At 45.8% G+C, this 26,307-nt stretch overlaps 1 protein-coding gene across 1 annotated transcript in view; it reads left to right on the forward strand.

Moving 5' to 3' along the window:
* The first annotated feature begins 681 nt into the window (after positions 1-681).
* The window catches only part of KMT5C (lysine methyltransferase 5C), a 41,944-nt gene continuing 16,318 nt past the window's right edge, over positions 682-26,307 (forward strand). The window contains exons 1-6 of the mRNA XM_044281724.1: positions 682-787; positions 7,537-7,679; positions 9,180-9,339; positions 9,739-9,848; positions 22,231-22,394; positions 24,139-24,158. Of these exons, the coding sequence (XP_044137659.1) occupies positions 7,570-7,679; positions 9,180-9,339; positions 9,739-9,848; positions 22,231-22,394; positions 24,139-24,158 (564 nt within the window). The 5' untranslated portion in view covers positions 682-787; positions 7,537-7,569. The remainder of the gene's footprint in view (positions 788-7,536; positions 7,680-9,179; positions 9,340-9,738; positions 9,849-22,230; positions 22,395-24,138; positions 24,159-26,307) is intronic.

Here is a 26,307-nt window from a genome sequence, read left to right on the forward strand (position 1 = left end):
ATGAGACAACCCCTTTAAGCAGTGTCGGACTGGGGCACCTAGGGCCCACAGTAAAATTTATTTGGGGGCCCACCGTACGGATGCATTCAAATATAATAAATAATCTAACAAGTTTTTTATATGAACATAGGCTGGTTGAGGTGCTGTACATTGAATATATGTATTCAGTACAGTAAGTCTACTGTGTGATGTGCCACTTGTGCAGGGGGTGGGAGACTAGGGGCCCACCTTGCTCAGGGGCCCACCGGGGGATTCCCCTGTACCCCTGTGGGCCAGTCCGAGCCTGCCTTTAAGGTTTTCTGACAGAACACCAGTCCTACAGCCACCACCTTGCGGGGCTCCATTCTCTATATAGGTGCGGGTCCCAGCACCTATAAGACAATGGGGGCATATCATATGAGAATGAATTAACGTATTATCCAGACACGTATGTGCATTGTGCATGCGCAGACGGCAGGGTCAGAGAAGGTAAGTAACGGACAGTTACCCCACCACGCGCTGCACCCTCAGAATAGGTTACGCGCAAAGTGGGAGGAGCCTCTCTTCTCAACCATTAAATTGACATAAATTCTGACCAACGAAATCCTCCCCGGTGCTTGATTGACGTTTGTAACAGCCTATTAGGAAAAAGAGGTCAGACCATCTAGTCCAATGAAGAGCGCGGCTTAGCTAACGTGGGCGGGACTTACTACTAAAGAAAAAAAGAAGAGGGGGGAAGCTACGGAGAAGGGCGGAAGCGTGAGAGTGAAATACGGGTGGAAGACCACAGAACGGACGCACAGGCTCGGTAAGGTTGCGTTATGGTGAGGGGGGACGAAGCGTTTGCCGTTGGGACGTAGAGCGAGCCCTAGACAGCAGGGTCAGGTCGGGATAAAAGCCCGCCTTGCAAAGGATTCTGGGAGCGGAAACATGAGCTGCCGGGCACGGCAGTGAAGGGGGTTTCCTGCTTGCGGGGCCTAGCAGTGCGCGGGAAGTGGCTGATAACGGGCCCGAGCCTGCACATGTACAGGCGCACGGGTCTTGCTGGGGCTTGTAGTTCCACGCCTCACTGCAGCAGCCTATTGCTCCCAGTTATCTGCCGCTTGTGCTCTTTCAGGGGATTACTGATCGGAATCCCTACCCCTTGAAGGCTCCTTCCCCTCACATTTAAGGAGAACTCCTCCTCTTAGACTATGTGGGCGACGCTTGTGTAGATGAATATTTGCACCTGTTATGTACACAGTGGGGATGGTTTGCAGCCAGTACATCTCTTGGGGGTGTTGGGTGGTGATCACATGTTCAGGATTCTGATGCTCTATTTACATCCTGTAGATCTTTTGTCTTCAGCATGGGGAGAATAAGAAGTGCCTGTTATCCTTGTGGGTTCCACTCAGAGACTGATGGATGGTGCAGATTGTTGGCACCTCCTCACCACTGACCGCCTCTGGTTTGTTGCGGTCTCTCCGGTGAGCATGGCGTGTAGATAGCCGAGCAGCTCCATTCAGTCAGTGATCAGGGGCCTCCGTCAGATGTGTTCCTGAGGCTTCCAGTATACAGCTGAGCAGAAGAGCGCCTCCAGTCACAGGGGCCTAGCAGATCATCAGCACACGGATTTTCACCAAGGCCTGGAGATCCCCTTTAAGTGCTGGACGGTACAAGTGATCAGTATTTCTCGTACTATAGGTTTAGAGGAGGGAAATAAGAAAACAAAAAAAATTCTTCATCATATCAGACATAAAATAACTTTCCTCTCCTGCTCTGGATTGCACCGACACTTGCAGATCCAGTGCTCCCTGGTGTTCTGCCGGCGCCTTGCTGTACTGTGACCCGACGTCACACTGCATCCTGCCACTGTACGTGGCTAGGAGACAGCATGGCACCCAGCAGAAGACTGGGGTGTGGTGAGTACAGCCAGCAACTGGAGGGCTATATTCACCGCTCCTATTTTGTGTTCCATAACTGATGAGCTCACATTAATTCACTTCATAAGGCGCACTGCCTTTTTTACCCCACTTTTGGGTAAAAAAAAAGCTAGTCTTGGGTCCCATTTTTACGAACATGTGTTTGGTCTGCGTCCAATCCGTGTGTGCGTTCACCCCCCCCTCCCCCATCAGATAGGATGGAGACTCATTAATTTCTACTGGTCCGCAAAAAAATGCAAACCACTGTGTGCTGTCCGCATCTGTATGTCCGATCCGCAATCCAGCAAAAAAGATAGAACATGTCCTATTCTTGTCTGTTTTGTAGACAAGGATGGGTATTGTTACAATGGATCTGCAAAAAAAAACACGGATGCGACATGGACTTATCCGTATTTTTTGTGGATATGGGTTTTGCGGACAGTAAATGCATACAGTCGTATGAATGCACCCTTATGGTGTGGGGAAATACGGTACATATAAGTTTTATTTTTTTTAGGGGTTGTCCAGGATTCTAAAACCCGGGTGCTCTATTCCAGAAGCAGCACCGCACCTGTCTACGACTTGTCTGAAGTTGCAGCCCAGCTCCATTCAAGGGAACAGGACATGGTTGCAATACCACACATAACCTGTGGACAGGTGTGGTGCTGTTCTTGGGCGGCGGAATCAATCACTCCTCATGTTGCTGATATAGATATAATTATTCTCTCCACATAGAGGATGTACTACTATTCTTATCGGTTTTGCAGACAACAATAGGCGTTTCTACAATGAAGGCTGAGAAAAGTGCAGGACTCAGTTGGGAACAGATATGGTTGTGTGCAGGTGGTCTTTGAAAACCTCTGACATCGAAGAGTGTCATTAAGGGTATCGAACGTCCACAAGTGTACATTTTGGGCTGGCTCAAGCGCTCCTGTTTGAGTTGGACCCGTGAACCTTTACCTTGCTGTTGGCAGCTCCTGTGTCCGTGCCATCAGGGGGTTAGGAGCTTACAGAGGCTTTGGAAGCAAGTTCCCTGAGGAATCTCAGATGCTCTGGTATTATAGGGTCTCTGGTGACAGCCCCTTAATTATAGAGGTATGTGCGGTGAGTAGAGTGTAGGGTGCCCTGGCTATGAAGCTGGCATCTGCCGCTCTAATCGCTGCCCATGGTGGTAATTCTATCTACTGGATACAGGGAGAACTTGGCAGGTACAAGGGTGGCGATTAAAAGTCTTATAGGGATTGTTGAATGATGGTGGGGGACTGAAAGTCACTAATGCCCTTTTTGACCAATTTGTGGCAAATTTATCCTCGCCACTCCTGACATGCCTGTTTTAATAGCGACATGCATTCCCCATGTAAAAATTCTGGAGCCTCTGTTCTTATGGCTCTTTTGTGCCATTCCTTTATTATTCCTACTAGAAGTTATGAGTGAATTGCTATTAGCCTTCAGTAAGGGTACAGAGGGGAGATAACCAGTTGGGGGGGGTATACCTGCAGAGTCTGACTCTATCCAATGGTCAGACTGTGCAGGTACACCCCTTACTGCAGCCTGCTAGTAATTCATTCATAACTACTAGTAGGAATAATAAAGGAATGGTATGACATGGGGACATAAGAATAGATGTTCCAGAACTGCTAGTACATGGGGGAATGCATGTATAGTGGCGGAAATAATTATTTGACCCCTCACTGATTTTGTAAGTTTGTCCAATGACAAAGAAATGAAAAGTCTCAGAACAGTATCATTTCAATGGTAGGTTTATTGTAACAGTGGCAGATAGCACATCAAAAGGAAAATCGAAAAAATAACTTTAAATAAAAGATAGCAACTGATTTGCATTTCATTGAGTGAAATAAGTATTTGAACCCCTACCAACCATTAAGAGTTCTGGCTCCCACAGAGTGGTTAGACACTTCTACTCAATTAGTCACCCTCATTAAGGACACCTGTCTTAACTAGTCACCTGTATAAAAGACACCTGTCCACAGAATCAATCAAGCAGACTCCAAACTCTCCAACATGGGAAAGACCAAAGAGCTGTCCAAGGATGTCAGAGACAAAATTGTAGACCTGCACAAGGCTGGAATGGGCTACAAAACCATTAGCAAGAAGCTGGGAGAGAAGGTGACAACTGTTGGTGCGATTGTTCGAAAATGGAAGGAGCACAAAATGACCATCAATCGACCTCGCTCTGGGGCTCCACGCAAGATCTCACCTCGTGGGGTGTCAATGGTTCTGAGAAAGGTGAAAAAGCATCCTAGAACTACACGGGAGGAGTTAGTTAATGACCTCAAATTAGCAGGGACCACAGTCACCAAGAAAACCATTGGAAACACATTACACCACAATGGATTAAAATCCTGCAGGGCTCGCAAGGTCCCCCTGCTCAGGAAGGCACATGTGCAGGCCCGTCTGAAGTTTGCCAATGAACACCTGAATGATTCAGAGAGTGACTGGGAGAAGGTGCTGTGGTCTGATGAGACCAAAATAGAGCTCTTTGGCATTAACTCAACTCGCTGTGTTTGGAGGAAGAAAAATGCTGCCTATGACCCCCAAAACACCGTCCCCACCGTCAAGCATGGGGGTGGAAACATTTTGCTTTGGGGGTGTTTTTCTGCTAAGGGCACAGGACAACTTATTCGCATAAACGGGAAAATGGACGGAGCCATGTATCGTGAAATCCTGAGCGACAACCTCCTTCCCTCTGCCAGGAAACTGAAAATGGGTCGTGGATGGGTGTTCCAGCACGACAATGACCCAAAACATACAGCAAAGGCAACAAAGGAGTGGCTCAAGAAGAAGCACATTAAGGTCATGGAGTGGCCTAGTCAGTCTCCGGACCTTAATCCAATCGAAAACCTATGGAGGGAGCTCAAGCTCAGAGTTGCACAGAGACAGCCTCGAAACCTTAGGGATTTAGAGATGATCTGCAAAGAGGAGTGGACCAACATTCCTCCTAAAATGTGCGCAAACTTGGTCATCAATTACAAGAAACGTTTGACCTCTGTGCTTGCAAACAAGGGTTTTTCCACCAAGTATTAAGTCTTTTTTTGTTAGAGGGTTCAAATACTTATTTCACTCAATGAAATGCAAATCAGTTGCTATCTTTTATTTAAAGTTATTTTTTCGATTTTCCTTTTGATGTGCTATCTGCCACTGTTACAATAAACCTACCATTGAAATGATACTGTTCTGAGACTTTTCATTTCTTTGTCATTGGACAAACTTACAAAATCAGTGAGGGGTCAAATAATTATTTCCTCCACTGTAGCTATTAAAACAGACATGTCAGGAGTAGTGAAAGGTCCTATGTAATGTTGCTTGTCACAGGTTGGCCCTATTTAACCACAGGCTAGGTGATGACTAATTGCTGGAGGTCCAAACACTGCGACTTACACCCATCACAAGAACAGCCTCCATCAGTCCCATGTACCGTGAAGAGTATGGCTCGCACATCTGCACTGCTGCTCCATTCACACTGGGAGAATGACTGGACTGGTGGTCAGCAGTGGGTTGTGCCGCTCCATTCATGCTCTATGAAAGCCAATGCTTGATCGGGGTCCAACTGCTACATGGCCCCCTCTCCTTGATTGACAGGTCTGGGCAAGATGACTATACAGGAACCTGGTCCTGTCGAAGGAGACAGAGGGTCTGGCAAGGAAGCAGGAGGACCAAGGGTGCACTGCTAATATACATATGGATCAAAAGTACTTTTTTTCTCCAGAATGAAGCAATGGATCTCATTCAGCTCAGCTAGTCCTACAAGGCGTTGTGCCTGGTTTATCAGTGGCGTTCCTGGGGACAGACTCCCTTTTAATAATGCCAAAGATGTTGTTGTAACATAAGGTCTCCTTCACACGTCTGTCCATGATAAAATCTGTGATAAGATGGTCAGTGATTCATCCATAACAATTTCTGTGAAGAATCCGTTTTTTTGTTTTTTTTTTGTCTAAAAATTCACTTCATAAGGCGCACTGCCTTTTTTTACCCCACTTTTGGGTAAAAAGCTAGTCTTAGGTTTTTTGTCTAAAAATTTATTTTCACAGAATCTCCTCTTAATGGTTCATTAAACACATATGGCATACATAATGGGCGTGATGGATCCATAAACGGACAAAATGGGGCACGCTTCTGTGCGGAAATCACGGACCAGGGTAAAACGGTGATATGTGGAACACATTAAAATGAATGGGTGCATGTGCCGTCTGGGAATTGCTGACGTGTGACTAGGCCTAAATCGAGTAGAAATGTGTAGTTTTACTCAAAGATCATATAATTAATTTCTAGGCTGAAGAAAATGGCTGTAGGATGTTCACACATTGCATTACTGCGGGGGTTCTGCAAAAATTGCAATTTGGTGAAAGTGCAGGTCTGTTTACATGGGGGAGGGGGGGGGGCTTTGGGAGTATATTTCTTATTTTTGCAGAAAACAGAAATTGATCCCAGCGGAGGGAAGAATTAAAAGATGTTCCTTAGAGCATTCCCTCCCTTTCATTCCCTCTGCAGGGATCAATCCTGTTTTTAGCACATACGCGCTCTGCACCTGCTTTACATATGCAAAATTCTGTCGCTAAACATTGGCGTCAGCTTAGTCGCACTGTCTGGACCTGCAGCAGGCTCATCACAGGGGCTCAGAAATCTGGTGCAGAGATGGACACTTCCGATGCGCCACTTTTTTAGGACAGATTTTTGTCAGACATGATAGTAAACCTGGGCCATCGTTGCTGCCCACACCACAAAGTCCAGAAGTATTTTTTTTTATTTTTTTATTTTATTTTTTTAACCCTGCATTTTTGGGCTGCTGCATGGTTACTGTATACATCTGTATGAGTGGATCACTTCAGGGGAAAGTGAGGATTTAGTTGTCAGTGAAGTCATAAATTGGCATTAAAAAAAAAAAAAAAAAAAAAAAAATTTCCATGCACAATGTGTGTTTTCTTGGACATTCTGTATTTTCTTTATTCCTGTTGTGCTTAAAAGATTATTGCTTTAAAGCTGGTCTTTTGTCTGATTACAGGCATGTGCTATTCCCTGTGCACACAATGCATGTATGTGGTATAATGCAGTGATTCCTATAGGAATTTAACTCTGTAGCAGATGTGATTAGATTTAGTTCTAATGAGGTGCAGTGGGTGCTAGGTGTAATGAAACCCCCAGAGTCTTAAAGGACTCGACAATCAGCTGTTGGAGAAGACACTGGCTCGCCAAGCACAGTGCCGTACATAGTATAGCGGCTGTTCCTAGGACACATGATCAATGAAAGTGACGTCACTGGCCTAGGCAAAGCTGCAAGAAGGCGGCGGTGCTCCTGCAAGCGCCGCAGCCTTCTCAAACAGCTGATTGGTGGGGGTCCCAGATGTCTGACACCCACCGCCCAGATACCGATGACCTATGCAGAGGATAAATCAACAATATTAAAGACTATTTAAACCACAGCAAAATATAGCTGCAACATAATAAGAAAAAAGGAAAACATTGCAGCCAAAAAGTGCACAAATTCCATGCAGACTTGTGCATCTGGTGGCAAGAAAAAAAAGTTAGATAGATATATATATCTATTTGCCCTTTATTTTATTTTTTATTGGCATATTGAGAAGTTGTAATGTCGTATTATTGCTGCTCTACCTGTAACCTTTTTCTTTCTGATTACCAGATACTTGCAGCATGATCCAAAGCAGATAATACTATGGGTTCTAACAGATTGTCCGCAAGGGAGCTGTGTGAAAATGATGACTTGGCCACTAGTTTGGTGCTTGATCCATACCTAGGATTCAGAACACACAAAATGAACGTAAGGTGCGTCGGCTGCTCTGCAGAACTCCGTCTTGTTCTCATCCCATTGCTTGTTATTTTTTTGAAGCCTTGCTTAGTTATGTGTTTTGTTTGACATTGATTTGGTATACCCCCGGTGGCTTTTCTAGCAGACCACCCAGTGTGCTCGCACCTGCGGAGGGAAACTTACTTGCCTGATTCCCACCTCTGGTTTCCAGCTCCTTTGTTCCTACTCCGCATCTGCAGATCGCCATCAGTTATGACACAGGACATGTGGCTGCTGCAGCTAGTGTTGAGCGAATCGAGCTTTGGCTCATAGATCTAAAGTCTATTCTCTCAAAACTTCATTTGAATGCTGTATGGAGATTCATCATTTTAATTGTATGAGCTTCGGTAAGAGGTCTAAATATCTGTTCCTCTCCCCCAAGACCCTAAAACTTAAAGGGAATGTGTCATAAGAAAATGGCCTTTAAAGGGAACCTGTCACCTGGATTTTGGGTACAGAGCTGAGGCCACTAGCACATCCGCAATACCCAGTCCCCATAGCTCTGTGTGCTTTTATTGTGTAAAAAAAAAAAAAAAAAAAATTTTTTTATACATATGCAAATTAACCTGAGATGAGTCAGACCTTGAAAATATGACTTTGGTCACACAAGTAAGATATGACTTATGTTAATGTACAAAAATGCATAATACTTATTGAATTCGTCTGCAAACGAAATTAAAAAAGTGTAATTTATATGTTTAGGGTAACACAATGAACATTTAGAAATGCTCAGTGAGGGTAGCATAGTAGAGGTGACAGGTTCCCTTTAAACTAAAACCCCAAATCCTGTCTTTTGCACTGGCCACCATGTCTAATAATTGGCGCCACTTCTTGGTCTGTATAGATCACTTTACTGCAGTTACCTGCTTAGCTGTCATTCTAAGCCTGCCTGTAATGATATAACCTCTGTGTACAGATAAGACAGACAGGATCCAACATTCACAGTAGGTGAATGTCAGAGCTTCTCTATTCTTTCCTTGTACAATGACCTCTGCACAGGTCACAGAGCATGTCTAGAACTCTGCTATGGAAGTCAATGAGGTCCCCTCCTGACCATTGTGTCTATGGACCATGGGGCTGCCGTAAAGCAACTTTCTTAATGTTTTCTAAATGCTGTTAAGAACAGCTTGGGCAAGATGGCCGCCCCATAATCATGTTCAGGGAAGAGAATAAAGTCTACAATCAGAAAATAAAAACACATAAAGTGTTACTATCAGAATTTTATTTGGCAGATGCAGTTTGTCAGTTGGTTTATGTAGGGCAATGGTTGGGAATGAGTGAAAGGGGCTTTGAGGGGTTAACACGCCCCTTTTTTTTTTTTTTTTTTTTTTTTTTTATTCTCTGGATCAGTGGGATGTTTTTACTGTTTGACAGATTTTTATTAGATTGGAGTTATTTTGCAAGAGAGAATACAGGTGGAACATGAGTAAACCAGAATGGTATTTGATGGATTTTATTTACAAGTGTCTGTTTTGCAGTCCTTTGCCTTCTATAAGGAGACGGCATCACTTACGGGAGGCGCTGCATACATTCCGAAAGAAGAAGGACTTGGAGGCAGCCTTCCATTCGCTCGTAACTGGGGCTAACCATTACCTCAAACACCGGACCCCGCAGCAGGAAGCCATGCTAAAGACACATGTAAGTGTTGTGTTCATAGACAAGTCACAAAGCTGTGGCTAACGTCTGCATTAGTTTGATTTTTGAGTAGGACAGAAATCATGTTGTGTCCCCATTTCTAGCATTGGTGGTCTGAGGTGAATAACTGCTGTAAGACAAAATATATATATTTTTTTTTTTTTTTTTTTATGGGCAGTCAGTCATCCCCCCCCCCCCCATTCAGTTGAAGGCGAATATTTTTGTCAATGAGAAATAAAAAAACTATTTAATAAAATGGCAGAATGGTCTGTTTAATGGTAGGAATCATCTGTAATTCTAGCTTCATATTGCTTTGCGCCTTTAAATCTTTTTGTCATCTATCTGCACTGGATGCAGAGTAAACTGGAACTTACTGCACTTTAATTTTTGGGTTTCTTCTAGATATTCCGATATCTGCGAATGTTTCTACCAGAATGTGGCTTCATGATCAAATCTTGCAATCGGTACTCCTTGGAAACAAATGGAGCCAAAGTTGTTGCTACAAAACCTTGGTATGTAAGTTGTGAATAAATAAGTTAAAGGGGGGTTGTCTCACTTCAGAAACTGGTATTTCTCGTTAATGGCATTGGAGGACACAGTACCATGGGTATACGCCCAGCTACCACTAGGAGGCACTAGACATCAAAAAGGTTGGTTCCGCCCAGGTGGGCTATACACTCTCCACAGCACTAGGTTATTCAGTTTGTGTGTGTGTTGGTTCCCTCTGGCCTGGGGGTGTTTTACCTTAACTGGGGTTCTGGGTGCCTTCTACACCGCCCGGGGCTCTTCTCTCCAGCCCTTCCATCTACTTTAGTCCCCAGCTTTTGCCGGGACTAGGCCACTTCTCCATTTCATCCACCATGATGGCCCACAATGAGATTGACCCTTGACCTCTGTAGGGGCAGGAACACAGAGTTTAAGAATCCCCCACCCCTCCACCTCAGTGCTTTCCTGCCCCTACAGGGGCCAACACGTGGAGAGTCCTCCTTTCAGGAGGATAATAGCTTTATTCTTTTACAGGCATCTCCTGCTGGCCTCCCGTGGCATGGGCTAAGGCTGGCCAGCATGGAGCAACAAAGGCCCTCCTCTTGGCTTACGCCGAGGCCTGTGGTCCTCCCATACCTTCAGGCTTCCTTCCCTCCTCCGGGAAGCAGTCGGGGGTGCCGGCTTAACTAGGCGTCTCGCGTGCTGCGCTCGGCGTCCCTTCTTCCTGGAGGCGGGCCGGGCGCTCGTGACCGGCAGGGGGAGCAGGTGTGGCGCATGGAGTGCTTTAGGAGGCGGGCTGGGCGGCGCATGTACCCTCTAATAGGCTGATGCGGCGCAGGCTCACGCAGCAAGGAGTCAAAATCCAAAGTTAAGCTCTTAAAATGCTGTGCTTGTTCCAAGCATCTCCCTGAGAATTACAAAAAGAGGCTGTGCAAACCTTGTACAGCGGAAATATGGAAAGAGCAACCAGATAGTCTCTCTGAAATGAAGTCCTTTATAGTGGACGAGATCAAGTCTTCTTTAGCCACCATGTCTGCCCCCGCTAGTAACCCCAACCCTCCTAAGAAACGCAAACTATCCGTTATCTCCTCTTCTGACGGCGAGGATGTTGAGGTAGCCTCCGCCTCATCCAGACAATTTCCTAATGAGGAACCCTTGTCTGACGGGGAAATTCTGGACGAGAATAAAAAATATTTCTTCTCAGCTGACGAGATGAAGGAGTTACTAAGAGCGGTCAGATCCACAATGGGAATTGAGGATACCCCTAAGCCCCGTACTGTACAGGATGAGATGTTTGGGGGTCTTAGATCTAAAACTTCAATAGTTTTTCCCATTAATGAAAATATAAGAGATGATGATGGAAGAGTGGTCGGACCCGGAAAAAAGATTAGGAGTTCCCAAGGAGTTCAGGCATAGACTCTGCTTTGACCCAGCTGAATGCAAATTATATAATCTGACCCCTAAAGTCGACTTACAGGTTGCCAAAGTAGTAAAGAAGACCGCTTTACCCTTTGAAGACTCCTCGCAGTTGGGTGATCCTATGGATAGGAAGGCAGATGGGCTCCTAAAAAGATCCTGGGAATCAGCTATGTTCGGGGTGAAAACTAATATTGCAGCTACCTCCGTTGCCAGGGCTATGTATATATGGCTAGGAGAACTGGATGGGCACCTAATAAACAAAACTCCCAGGGAAGAGATCAGGGATTCTATCCCCCTCCTTCACTCTGCCACAGCATTCTTGGCTGATGCTTCGGCAGAATCCATCCGTTTCTCAGCCAAAGATGCTGCTCTTTCTAATGCAGCCCGGCGAGCATTATGGATGAAGGCCTGGTCTGGGGGAAAAAGCATCCAAGGCCAAACTCTGTTCTTTCCCCTTTTCTGGGGAATTTGTCTTCGGTCCCACTCTGGATAAGATCCTAGAGGGAGCAGCAGATAAAAGAAGGGTTTTCCGCAGGACAAAGAATCAAAAAAGAAGCCCTTTCGTCAGTTCCAGCTGCAGCAGAGATCTTACAGGGGGAAAGGAAAAACTGGCAGATGGAGCTATCCAAAAGGGGGAAGAGGCTTCAACCCCCAGAATAGACAGAATAAACAGCAATGACTCCAGAGTAGGGGGGAGACTGTTGGGTTTTCTATCTTCCTGGAAACGGGTCATCTCAAATCCCTGGGTTCTAAACGTAGTCTCAAGGCTACAAAATAGAATTCAAATCAGTCCCCCCCCCCCCCCCCCCCAAGAAGATTCTGCATCTCACCCCAGTGCAAAACAGAACTTCCAAAAATTTGGCAGGGCATCCAGGAACTCTTAGATCTAGGGGTATTTCAAAAGGTTCCTATCCTAGAAGAAAGGAGAGGTTTTTATTCCAACCTCTTTTTAGTAAAAAAAAAAAAAACAATCCTTTCGTACTATAATAAACCTAAAACCCCTAAACAGGTCTATTCTATACAGGAGGTTCAGGATGGAAACCATCCCATCCATAATCCCTCTGATCCAGAAAGGGGCGTTCATGTTGTCAATCGATCTCAGACGCTTACTACCATGTCCCTATTAATCATCTCTCCCAGAAATATTTAAGATTCGCTCTAAAAGGGCCTGGACGGGTCAATCCATCACTTTCAATATGTTGCCCTTCCTTTCGGCATCTCCTCGGCACCCAGGGTCTTCACAAAAGTCGTGGTAGAGATGGTGGCCTACCTTCGTCAGGAAGGAATAACAATTATCCCATATCTCGACAACTTCTTAATTCTGGGCAAAACAGAATCCGAAATCTATTAGCAACGATTCTCAGAATTTCTAAAAAATCTCGGTTGGATCATAAATATAAAAAAATCCACTCTAATTCCATCCAGAAGAATAAGGTTCCTGGGTGTGGAACTGGACTCATCCCTGTTGAAAACCTTTCTCCCTCAGGAAAAGGCTACAGCGCTGATAGAAAAAATCTGAATGTTCCAGAGTGCTCGCAATTGCTCCATCAGAAAGGCCATGAGTCGTCTTGGAAGTCTAACCTCCTGCAGTCCCTCGGTTGCATGGTGCCAAGGCCACACAAGGGTTATCCAGAGTTAGATTCTGAGTATATGGGACGGAAAGCAAGTAAGCTTAGACAGAAGTTCTCGGATTCCACAGTCCGTAAAGACGGATTTAAATTGGTGGAAGGTAAAGACTGTTCAGAGGTCTACAGTGGCAGAACCATCCAGCTGTTCAAGTAATCACGGACGCAAGCCTCGGAGGCTGGGGAGCAAAAATAGGAGACCATCTTCTGCAGGGTACCTGGCCAGCCGATATAAGAGGCAGATCCTCCAATTACAGAGAGCTGTATGCGGTCCTGGAAGCGTTATCAAAAGGAGAGCGCCTTTTAAGAGGGCGACACTTAAGTATAATGTCCGACAATACCACAACAGTGGCATATCTGCGACACCAAGGAGGGACAAGGTCACGTCTTCTGGGTGCGGCAGCAAAAATAATCTTCTCCTGGGCTGAATAGAACACTTTATCACTCTCCGCCATCCACCTAAGGGGTTGCGAAAATACAGTAGCAGACTTCCTGAGCAGAGAGCGAATAGATCCAGGAGAATGGTCTCTGAACAGGAGTATCTTCCGGAAGATCTCGGAAAGATGGGGCCAACCGGAAATAGACTTATTCGCCTCCAGGAAAAATACGCAGGTAGAACGTTTTTGCTCCCTAAACCTAGAAGACAGACCATGGGCAATAGATGCTCTGTCAATACATTGGAAATGGAAATTAGCCTACGCCTTTCCCCCAATACCTCTATTACCTCGGGTTATCCAGAAGTTCCTAGGGGAACCAACTACTCTCATCCTAATAGCCCCCCTATGGCCAAAGAGGAGTTGAACAGCTATCGCTGGAAGAACTGTGGGAGATTCCTTTCCAGAGGGACATTCTAGTCCAGGGCCCTCTTCTTTATCCGGACCCAGGGATATTCAAACTGTCAGCCTGAATCCTGAGAGCGAGACGTTAAGAAGCAGGGGTCTTTCGGAAAAGGTGATTCTCACTCTAACCCTAAGTTCACACCTGAGCGTTTTACAGCGCGTTCAAACGCGCTGTAAAACGCTCAAGACATGAAAAGCAATGCTTCCCTATTGGAATGGTTCACACCTGGGCGTTTTACAGCGCGTACGAACGCGCTGTAAAACGCCCGACGCTCAAACAAGTACTTGAGCTTCTTTGGGGCGTTTTGACGCGCGTTTGTGGCCATAGGACACTGCAGTCAATCACACCAAACGCGCGTTTACTATTACAAAAAACGCGCGTTTGAGAAACGCTCAGGTGTGAAAGCGGGGTAAGGGCCAGTAGGAAAAAGGTGACTTCCATCTACCTAAAAGATCTGAAATAAATGCTGTTCTTGGTTAGGAGTTGAGCGCCCAGACACCTCCTCTCCTCCCATCAATAGAATTTGACTTCCTACAGTGCGGCCTAGAATTAGGCCTGAGACCTAGTACTCTGAAAGTCCAAATTTCTGCTCTCAGCTCCTTCTATGACTGCAGCCTAGCCAATCACAGATGGATCAGGAGGTTCTTTAGAGCTGTTTCAAGATTGAGACCCTCTCTGAGATCTAGAGCTCCAACTTAACTTAAACATTGTCCTAGAAGGCCTAACAAAACCTCCCTTTGTACCACTGTCTGAGATCTCTTTAAAACCTTTCCCTGAAGACTGCCTTTTTGATTGCAATTACCTCAGCCAGACGTATTGGAGAGATCCAGGTTTCCTCCCTAAAGTAGTCTCTTTCCATCGAGACCAGGAGATTTTCCTACCCTCTATCCCTGAATCCAAGTATACAGCGTATAGCGATAAGATATATCTTCTAGATGTTAGGGATACTGTAATCAATTACCTTGATTCTACCAAAGCTTTTAGGATATCTAACAATCTCCTTATTCAATTTTCAGGAAGAAATAAGGGAAAGTTGGCTAAATCTTCCATAGCCAGATGGATCAGATCCACCATCGAATGTTACAGGATTCAGGGAAAGCCCAGTCCTGGTAATGTTAAGGCCCACTCTACTAGGGCCACTGCCTCCTCTTGGGCTGAGAAAGGAGGGGTCTTGCTGGACCGAATTTGTAAGGCTGCAACCTTGTCTAGCGCAAATACTCTTGTAAGACACTATTGTCTTAATCTTCCGGACTCGAATGAAGCTCTTTTCGGCCGGAGGGTTTTACAGGCGATATCCCCACCCACTTAGTTATCTGATATATCTCATTGTGGGCCGTCATGGTGGATGAAATGGAAAAACGCATTTAGACTTACCGGTAATTCCATTTCCTTGAATCCACCCTGACGGCCCATACTATTCCCCTTCCCAAAAAAAAAAAAATATTTTTCATCTATAATAAAAAAAATAAGGTACAAAATATATAAGGATAAATAGGAGTTTTAAGGGTATGGATCAATATCCTTTTACTTTCTGTTCCACCTTTCGGGTAATTTGTAAAGCACTGAGGGGTGGGGGGGTTCTTAAACTCTGTGTTCCTGCCCCTAGAGGTCAAGGGTCAATCTCATTGTGGGCCGTCATGGTGGATTCAAGGAAACGGAATTACCGGTAAGTCTAATTGCGCAGGTTTTTTTTTTTTTTTTTTTTCTTCTCCTCTCTCCCGGCCTGTCCAAGGGCCACGGGTGCTTCCTTTGACTTGCGTCTCCCCTCCCATCGCGTACATCTCTTGCTGCGATCGTCCTGCCCCCTCCTTGGTTTCCCAGGCTTCCTCATTGGCCGCTCTGGCTACCCTCTCGTCCTATCCTGGCAAGGCGTGGGCTTTTCTGTTGGAGGCAGAGCCTCTTCCCTCTGCCTGGAAGAAGATGCCTCCATCTTGTTACCCTCTCCTGCAACCTCCCTGGTTCCCTCTGCAGCGCCTCTTCGGGTGACAGCGCCTGGGGTCTGATAAGACTGGCTCTGGCTGGCGTTTTTCTTCCCTGAGCCCCCTCCAGTGATTCTGTTTCTGAGGTGACCAGACCGTCCAGTATCATGTTGTATACCTATTAAATTTTCCCCCATGAGGTAACTGACCTCTAGTAATGTTTGCTCTGGGGTGATGTCCGTGCACAGGTCATAAATGCATCACTTGCGCGATTTTCCTGTCCCTGTTTGTGAGCGGTAGCCCACCCCCGCCTTCTCATGTCACCCTAACCCACTTCTGTGTCAGTCTCTCCTGACTGGGCCTTTTCCCTGTCCCATGCCATAGGGAATCCTGTGACTCTACAGATCTATGGCAGTCGCTGCACCGGTTGCCTGCCCAAACTTGCAGCCACCTCTGCCCTCCCAGGGATCCTTCTGCCTACCTCGGGTTGTCACCTCTATCCTCGGGTTCCTTCCATGACAGGTCTGAGGCTGATGACAAATCCTTCCCTGCCATTCCATCCGCTGCCTCTGGACACCTCTGCTCTCTCAGTAACAGAGCATCAGGCGGTCTTCCACCATACAGCTTCCCTCCAGGTGGTTAAAGATAAATGCCTGCTGAAGAACCTCTCCTCTCCAGGGTTGCTATCCCCTCTAGTGGACTTTCAGATGGCGGTTCACCAGAGTGCCTGGAGCCATTGCAGTACAGAATGCATCCGTATTCTCCCCCTCCAGCCGAGGTATAGAGGCCGTCTTCAAGTGCTGTAGCTCTTGCACCTATCTGTTATAGTGTGCACCAAGCAGCTACATTGCTCCCTTCATAGGTAGAGTACCTGTACCATATCCAGATGCTGTAGATATTACACCTGTCTGGTCCTATGGTGCTCCATCTCCAGGGGCTGTAGCATTTGCACTTCTTCTTATAGGTACACCATGCAGCCCCATTGCTCCTGTCATAGGTAGAGTACCTGTAACCGTCTCCAGATGCTGTGGTCAGTACACTTGTCTGGTTCTCGGGTGCTCCATCTGCAGAGGCTGTAACCATTATCTTCTGGGTAGTGTGCACCAAGCTGCCACATTGCTTCCTTTTAGAGTTAGGGGTTCCTGTACCATCTCCAGATTTCCTGTAGCCATTACACCTCTCTGGTTCTATGGTGCACCTTGCAGCCCTATTTCCCCCTCACTAGGCGAGGTGTAGAGGCAATCTTCTAATGTGGTAGCCATGTTACCGCTCTGGTTCTAGTGCACACTATGCAGGCATCACTTCGCTCTTAAATGGAGTTATGGTACCATCTCCAGATGCTGCACCATTTACACCTGTCTGGGTTTAAGTCTGCACTACACAGCCGTATTCTCCCCTAATGGTAGAGTACCTGTACAGCCTCCATATGCTGTAGCTGTGTTTTACACATTTATAATGAGCTCCATGCAGCCACATTACTCCTATTATATATAGCTATGCCCTATTGGTACAATCTGCTGCCCCCCCCCCCCCCCCCCCCCCCCCCAGAGTAGAGTTGCTTTGTTTCAGTATATTGCTGGCCTGTTCAGATCTGACACCGGGTGCGGCCCTCGAAGTCTTCTCTTTGCCTGACGCACTATTTAACAAGACTTCCCAGTCCTGTTAAGCACCAGACAACTGCCCCCCCGTGGGCAGGTTGTTGGCTGGCATGCTAGGATTGTTCTTTGTCAACCCTGTAAAGTACTACTGCTTGGTGCACTGCCGCGTTACCCCATTTCACAATGGAGTACTCGTGTTATTTCTGCTGCTTTGTTTTCTTTTCAGAGTTACATGGCAGTTTTGGCAGAGTACAGGGATCACCACTAGATGTTCTATCTTGCAGGAGTACGCAGCCTTGTGAGTCCCAGCCGCTACTGCAGTTTTGGGTCATCGCTGGATGTCCTCCACCATACAGAATCTCTCTGGGTGGTCAAGGACAAGAGCCTTTGCTGGACATCCTCTCTGATATTACTGTGACAGGACACTGCTTGCTCTGGTATCGGACATGGCCCCGTAGTTCTGCCTTGGTCCGGGTGTTCTTGGTACTCCCCTATGTTCTCTGATTAGTTGTGCTACATGACAAAAGGGCCGTTCCCTTGGGCCTAGCCGTTGTCTGCACCTGTCAGTTCCTTTCCTGGGGGTTTCACTGTGCTCTGCTGGTAGCTGGTTTTCTACAAGTCATTATAGACTTCCCCTGCTGACGTGGATGTCTGGCTTTTTATTTTATATTTTTTTTTTTTACCAAATCCAGGCTGATGTACTTGCCCCTTCTGGGACAGTGTTACAGTTTGCTAGTCACTACACTTGGAATGGTTGTTCACCCTTGGCTGATGTTGTTTACTTGAGGTGTGGGGGTGTTTTTTTTTTTTTTTTTTTTTTTTTTTTTTCTCTGGCTATTGTCCTTAGGTGGTCCGGTTCTGTGGACCCTTCTTGGGCCCCTGACTGGGTAATCCCGCTCTGAGTCCCTGATTCCACTCATTCTTAGACCATCTAGCAGGAAGCTTCCCATGACCTTCTGACCGCACAGGTTTGGTTTGACAGCTGCTTCTTTGGGCCTTTTAAATTTATTTTATTTTTTTTCTTCTGGGTCCTCATAGGCTTATTGCCCTCTTGAGACTCTAACCTCTTTCCATTCCCAGTTTAGTGCTATGGTTTGCAGTTTACATTGTATTGGTCACTTTTGGGACTGAGCCTTTCCTCTCTTGGAGATCTTTCTCCTTAGGCCAGGCATGTCCAAACTGCGGCCCTCTAGCTGTTGCTTACAGCTATTAGGGTATGCTGGAAGTTGTAGTTTTGTAACAGCTGGAGTGCCGCAGTTTGGACATGCCTGCCTTAGGCTGTTTGGAGTCCTCTTCTACTCCAATATCTCTTAGCTTGTCTTTCAAAGTCCTGCAACTGGTTCCCTTTTTCCCCTGGGACTTTAGGTGGCCAGGAATTTCTCTGGTCTTAAATTTCACAGCAATATTGTGTCTTTCAGAGGCTTGTTCCTCACTTCCTCTATGGGGAAGCAGGTCTTTACGTTCCCTTCTGACCATTACCTTGGACCCCCTCTCCCAGGGGTTGACTGTTTGTTTTTTCTCTGGTAGGAAGGGGTTCCCTCCTTCTCATAGGGGTTTCCTTCTACCGCCCCCTTCCTTGCTGTGAAAGGAGGCTCGCTTCCCTTCTCTTGTGAGTCTTATGACTTCTCTCAAGCTTTTAGCCTCCAGTGCTTCAACTTTCGTCCTTCCATATGAAGAGTGCTAGGTTGTTACTAACACATGTTGCTGTGCTTCTCTCCTGTTTCCTCAGGGAGAACCCTCTTGGTCAACTCTTGGTTCTCGTGCAGGACATCTAGCCATGCTCCTTATCCTCTAACGCTTTATTTCTCCCACCTTGGGGGGTGGTGGCGGCTAGGGTTTCTCCTGATACTGTTGGGTCACATGGTTTTTCTGCACCTGTGCACCCTTCCTTTTGCATGAGATTTCTATCCCACCCTCGCACTGCTTTGGGACGTCCCATGGTACTGTCACCCAATGCCATTAACGAGAAAATATGGATAAAAACAATACATTAGTAAGTGGCGTGTATTAACTTTCTCTACATAAGTGCCACTTGCTGAAGTGACAATCTCTTTTAAAGGGAATGTGTTATTAGGAAATGGCTTATTTCAATCAAGTATGTATGCTGAACATATTAAGAATATTTGGCGATTTGATTTTTAATTCTCCATCACAACTGGACACTTGTCAGTTATGTTAATGCCACATGCAGATTACAATGCCAAGTAACATCTGTGTATAGATCAGGCTACTTTCACACTAGCGTGTTTTGCAGATCAGTCATGGATCTGCAAAAAAAAAAAAAAACTCTTCTGTTACAATAATACAGCCGCATGGATCCATCATGAACGAATCCTTTTTTATTATCTGTAATCTTGCCAAGACAGATCAGTCATGAACTGCATTGAAAGTCAATGGGGGACGAATCTGTTTTTTGTCAGAGAAAACGGATCCCCCCTATTGACTTGCATAGTGTGCCAGGACGGATTCGTTTGGCTCAGTTTCATCAAGCAGATGGCAAAATCGCTGCATGCAGTGTTTTGGTGTCCGCCTCCAAAGTGGAATGGAGACTGATGCATTCTGAGCGGATCCTTTTCTATTCAGAATGTATTAGGGCAAAACTGATCCGTTTTGGACCGCTTGTGAGAGCCCTGAACGGATCTCGCAAACGGAAAGCCAAAACGCCAGTGTGAAAGTAGCCTGTCGGGTAATGGTCACAGCTTATCTACTCTCGCATAATGACCTCTGCACAGCTTGTCTAGAAAATTCTAGCAGAGGTTAATGAATCATCTCATGTCCGTTGTGACTATGGTTCATGTGGCTGCTCTGCATATCTCTCAATGCTATTGAATGGGATTCTGTCATCAGTGACCATGTTATGCCTGTTTCATATTTGCATTTAAAGAGTAACCAAACTTTTTAAATACATTTTTAACATGTCCCTAATGCCCTAATAACTGTTTTCGTAATATACTTTATTAATGTATTTTTAAGACTTGCCCCCCTTCCCTGTGCACTTAAAATTGACTCTTCTGTACACCGCTGATTTCTCAGCGGTGTATGGAGTCTACAGTTTATGAATGGTACTCTGTGCCCATGTGCTATGCCAAGAGTGGCTCCTGCCTGTGCCTGCTTAGCTAAGCTGAGTCCTGCATGTCAGCTCTTGGCGAAGCAGGCACAGATAGGAGCCTGCTTCGGTCAGCTAATCCTTGCATAGCCCAGGGTTATCGGGTACCCATGTGCCATGCCAGCATTTGGTAAACATCTGGGGGGCACAGGCAGGAGCAGCAATATGCGCTCCTGCCCATACTCTGTACTCTTCTGCCCCATTCATAAACTGTAGACTCCGCTGAGAAATCAAACCTATACAGGAAAGAAAAGGACACAGAGAAAGGTGTGCTTTGGGGTCTATTAAAAATAGAGTACATTACAAAAAGTATTTATTAGAGCATTAGGGACATGTTAACAAAGTATATTCAAAAGTTTAGTTACCTTAAGAGATCCCTACTAGAACAGCCTGACTGTCTCTACATTCTGGCATTGCATGAAGCAAACACGGCACTGTCTGACTCAATTCAATATAATTAAGACCCAGCAGTGATGCGGCTGCAGCCTGACATATGCTGAGAAGCGGCCAGACAAATAACGCTTCATGGTTTTTGGCCAGCCACTTCTCTGCATATTTGCCCCATTATGGCTGGATGTCCGGTAGCTTTTGGTAGAGCCAGATCCAGACATATCCGGCAGGCTGCTCCCCTGCTGGAACATCCTGCCAACAATGGTAAACGCAAATTTGAAACAAGCCTAAAGCTGACTACAGTAGGTAGGACCTGGGAAAAGCAGTACAAGTAATATCACTAGCTCACTACATGAAAGGGAAAGAACCACAAAAGATCACGGTCATGTTCTGGTTTGGGAGGGAAACGCCACACCGAACCTAGGAGGGAAAGGGGTGAGGGAATAAGGCCTGGAAACTAGGAAAAGGAGATGGACACCTCCTAGTTACATAGTTTAATATGGTTGAAAAATGTCCACTAGTAAAACCCTAATCAAAGTCCTGACTAACTACCAGTATGAACTGACCCCAGAGGTAGGTGTTTTCATACACAGGGATACCTAATGTCGTCCTAATTCACACTATAGTACTCTGGTACTAATGTCAGGACTGAGACAACCTGTTCCACCAAAAGGCAGGATGAACAGGAGTCTCCCTCAGGCCTTAATACAAATGACCGGAAAATGCAACGCACAGTTCAAACAGAATACAAAAAGGGAAAGGAAAGACTAATTTCAAAGGAGCAATGGAAGCACCAGTAACTCCGCCAAGATCCACACACCAGCTATCTGAAACTGAAGCTATAAACTGCACAGCATTGTGGGGGAAGCAACTATAAATAAGGAAGGTTAAATGACCACATAGGCAAGGGGTGTAGCCATTACCAGAAACTGACTCCTATTGATCCACATGGAAACCTGTCGGATCCAAACCATGTGCTGCCAGTCTTGGCTATCTCATGCCACCTGTTGTGGGAACGTCCGTGACGACAACCTTGCAACACAGTGCCCCGTGTAATTACAATTATTCTTATGACTCTGACATGTTGTTCCTGCTAGAAGTTTCTGAATTAATTACCATCAGTTTGCAATCAAGGTCCTGGTGGGTGTTACCAGTCGGGGTGGTGTCCCTGCACAGTTTGATACTGCACGGACACACCCTCTACTGGTAACACCTGTTTGGACCTTCATTGCAAACTGTTGGTAATTCATTCAATAATAAAAGTATGGCACATCGTAGACTAGAGTCCTAAGAATAGAGGCTCCTGAATTGTCATTACAAGGGGAATGCAAGGAGTTTCTAAAACGGACATGTCGGGAGAGGTGAGAGGTTCTCTTTAATGTCCACTGATATGAAAGTAATTGAAAATTTTCATTTTTGAAGTGTATAGTAATGGAATTTGTAGGTGGAACTTCTGGTATTTTTTCTTTTATATATTTTTTTTATTTTTTTTTTCCAATTCCCTCCCCCAGGGTGAAGAATGAAAAAATAGCATTACTTGTAGGCTGCATAGCTGAGCTGACCAAAGCTGATGAGAGTCTTCTTCGCTTTGGTGAAAACGACTTTAGTGTCATGTACTCTACTAGAAAGAGATGTGCTCAGCTTTGGCTTGGTCCTGCAGCATTCATTAATCATGGTGAGTTGTCACATTTTACTTTTGTAAACAGCATATAGAAATACCGTATTTTATACACCCCCCTCCCCAAAAGTGTGGTGAAAATGTCTGTGTCTTATAAAGCGAATACAGCAGTATTACATGGCCGGTAATCGCAGGCCGTGCTGTGCTGCATAGGCATATTGGCCTGCGATGTGCCAGTGGCACATAAACAGGGGAGCTATTATGTAGTAGCTGGGCCTGGCACAGTCACTGAACTTCATTAAGCCAGGCCCCGGTAAGGGCAGCCATCGTTTATGTAAAGTGTATGCAGCATCCCCTATCAGTACTCGCCATGCACAGAGCTGGTGGCGCACGTTGCTCGCTCAGTCACACTCTGGCCCCGCCCTCTTCACTTTATATGTGATTGCTGCTATGACTAGGGCCCAATGTTATCTGGTCAGAGCACCCATTAGTTCAAAATAACTTATTTTCTTATAAAGCAAAAAATTGTTTTTTTGTTTTTTTTTAAAGAAACTTTATTGTTTATGAAATCTCAATATGTGCTCCCTGCCAGTAGGTTTACTCATGCAGCTGATCACATGCCATCTACTCATGTAACAATTGCAGCCAGTCACTGGCCTCCGGAGTCTCGTACCCTACAGCCGTAAGAGATGCCAGTGTTTGGCTGCAGCAGTCATGTAGGATGACTGCACATGATCAACTACATGGTAAATGGGTCGGGGGGGGGGGGGGTCCCACTAAGGACTTATTCACTAGAGGCTTAAAAGTCTTGATTTACAATCTAAATGTACGGCCATGTGGATCATAAATGCTGGGTGGTTTCCCCCCAGCATAATTTCTTGAGCACAATCTGCAGCATTTATAGTACCAGCAAAGTCTGAGACTTTTACAAATGTCATCCACATGTTGCAGAGGATGGATTGTGCAATGTGAAAAATTTACAATTTGTATAACAATCCTCAGCATTTCCTCCCAGAAAATAACCTCCCAGGCTGTGAGCTCTGCGCTGCTATTGGCCAGTGCTACAGCAGAACAAGGGCAGACTCTGCCTACCATAACTTAGTGACTGAAGATACCGGAGGGCATAGCGGGAGAACGGAGCGGCGCCCAGGTATAATAGTAAGTGCAGTGAGGTCCCCGGGCACCGCTCTCCATGTCTGTATACTTAGTTTACAATGTCAGGATCGGTAAAGGTCATCTTTAAACTATATAAATCGTGTGCAATCCAGCCTGTAGTACTTGCTACAATCTTCCGTAGCAAGCAGGAGGGCAGGCGACTGCAGCGTAACTCGCTACATCACGCGCCTGCTGCTCCCACTTTATGAATGAAGCAGGCTGCTCAGGCACGGGACATAGTGAGTTGCGCTGTGCCTGGTCTGCCTGCTATGGAAGATTATGGTAAGTACTACAGGCTGGATTGCACATGATTTCTATAGTTTAACATTGCCTATAGGTTAGATGTGATTACTACAGTGAGCGGGGCCTGGTATAATAGAATACAATGACTGCAACAGGCCCCGCTGCCATTGCAAAACCAGATGCTGACCCCCACCCCCTTTGTCATTCACTACACAGGGACACTGTTATGGGGGAGGGGGGTGGGGGAAGAGGAAATCTGTGGGTGACACATAGCATACTATATATGTTTTGCTGATTTGGGCAATTTAGGGACTGATTTCTACAAATGTATATATGTGAACCCTTTCTTATACTATGTTTATTCCTCTTTATTTATCTTTTCCCTCTTTTACATGTGCCTAAGACTGCCGACCTAACTGCAAGGTATGTTTGCTTGCGTTTTTTTTTTTTTTTTTGGCGCTGTATGGTCTTAAAGGGATTGTCCAAGGTCTATTTATTGAAAACCTATCCTGAGGATAGGTTATCAATATCAGATCGGCTGGTGTCCGACACCTGGCACCCCCGACGATCAGCTGTTTGAAGAGGATGTGTGCACTGTGCCAGCGCTGCCTCCTCTTTGTTTACCTGCTCGCCGTTGCATCTGCGTCAGACCCCTGCCGTTCTCATGTTGATGTCATCTGATATTGATAACCTTTGAAATCTTATCCTTAAAGGGATTGTCTAGGATAATTAAAAATATCAGGAACATGTGTGCTCTCCAATTGCCTGACCCCCCAAAAAACTTGTACTACCCCCTTTGTCCATTGCCACCTGCTTCATCGCTGGTTTGGTGCTTTACGTACTGCAGCAATGGCATGTGACTGCTGCAGCCAATCGCTGTCCTCAGTGGTAAACTGCTAAGAATTTAGCTTAAATGAGTTTGTTTGAATTAAGAGCCCAGATATAAAGGCTACAGAGGAAGCTGTCAGAGCAGCTCCCTGTTTGAATTCAGTGTGAGGCAGAGAGCAATAGTCTGTAGATGTAGTGAAAGCCCCCTTACCGCAGAGTAATCCCTTGGTACCACCACACAACACTAAGGGATGTCCTCTAAGTGTCCCCTTTAAATGCCTTTAGCTGTAATTACCCTTATGTCTGTTTTTCATCACTTGTAAAATAACTTTTAGCAATGCAGGTATGCTTTCCTGAAGAAATGAGTTTTCTGGTCGTTTTTGACAGTTTGGATATTTGGGAGAGTCTGTTATTCAGAGGTAGTGCTTTGAGTTTTGATGCATGAGAGAAATCTTGTAGAGTGTGTGAGGGAGACGCGAGGAAACCAAAGAAAGGTCTTGAGGATCGACAATTGTGTGGAAATGTATCTGGAAGGCAGGTCAGATGTCAGGAGGGGACAGGTTGTGGATGGCCTTGTATGTTAGTATCTTGAACTGAATTCGCTGGGCAATGGGGAGCCAGTGAAGGAATCGGGTAGGTGAGGAACAAAGGCAGAGGTGGAATAACCGGGCAGCAGAGTTGAGGATAGATTGGAGGGGTTTGAGAGTTCTATATGGGAGGCTACAGAGGAGGATGTTGCAGGAGAGGACAAGGGCATGCACTAGCATTTTAGTTGACTCAGGGGTGAGGATTAATTCTGTTTTCTTCATGTTTTATGAAGCGGGGGGAGAAGAATGAAGCTATAACCGATTGGGACTCTGGGATTTTGGATAGCAGTGAAGTGACCTCTCGGCCAGGGAGGTAGATTTGAGTGTCATCAGCATAAAGGCGTAATGGAAGCAACTGGGACTGTCAGCTGTTCCAGGCCGAATGTGTAAATAGAGAAAAGTAGGGGACCCGGGACAGAGCCTTGTGGGACACCAGAGCCTCGAGGGTGTGATGAGGAGGTGATGTATGAATTGGAAACACTGAAAGTTCTGTTGATGAGGTACAAGGAGATCCAGGAGAGGGCCAGCTCTCTGAGGGAAGAGCAGGTTTGCAGTGGCTGACTGCGGAAGGCAGAGCACAGGTCAAGGAGGAGTGGTGCAGAGTAATGACGTTTAGCTTTGGCAGCTAGCGGATCATTGGCGACTTGACTGTTTCAGTGGAGTGATTAGGTCTGAAGCTGGATTGTAGCATTTCAGCGAGTGGATGGGATAAGAGGTGGGAGGATAGTTCAAGATGAACATGATGATCTAGGATAGGGATGGCCAATCAGCAGCCCTCTAGCTGTTACAAAACCACAATTTCCAGCAGGCCCAGACTGCTTACAGCTATCTGCCTACAGCAGAGTATGGTGGGAATTGTAGTTTTACAACAGCTGGAGAGCCGCAGGTTTGCCAGTCCTGATCTAGTAGTTTTGATGTGAATGGAAGTAGCGAAATGGGGCGATTGCTCTTGCCAGCCCTGGAATACAGACCGCAGGGGAATAGTGAAGCAGGGAGCTGATGGCTCTCTGGTTCACCTTTTTTGTATTCAACTGTATACCGCTGAGGCCAGGACATGCAGGGGCCAGGTCTGCCAGTTGAGTGTCCCTGCTGTAGAGGGAAAAACTGTTGAAAATTTTATAGACTAGCTGAAAAAAATAAAATTGGCTCAAAATAAG

This window comes from Bufo gargarizans, chromosome 2 (genome assembly GCF_014858855.1).
Source record: "Bufo gargarizans isolate SCDJY-AF-19 chromosome 2, ASM1485885v1, whole genome shotgun sequence".
NCBI lineage: Eukaryota > Metazoa > Chordata > Amphibia > Anura > Bufonidae > Bufo > Bufo gargarizans.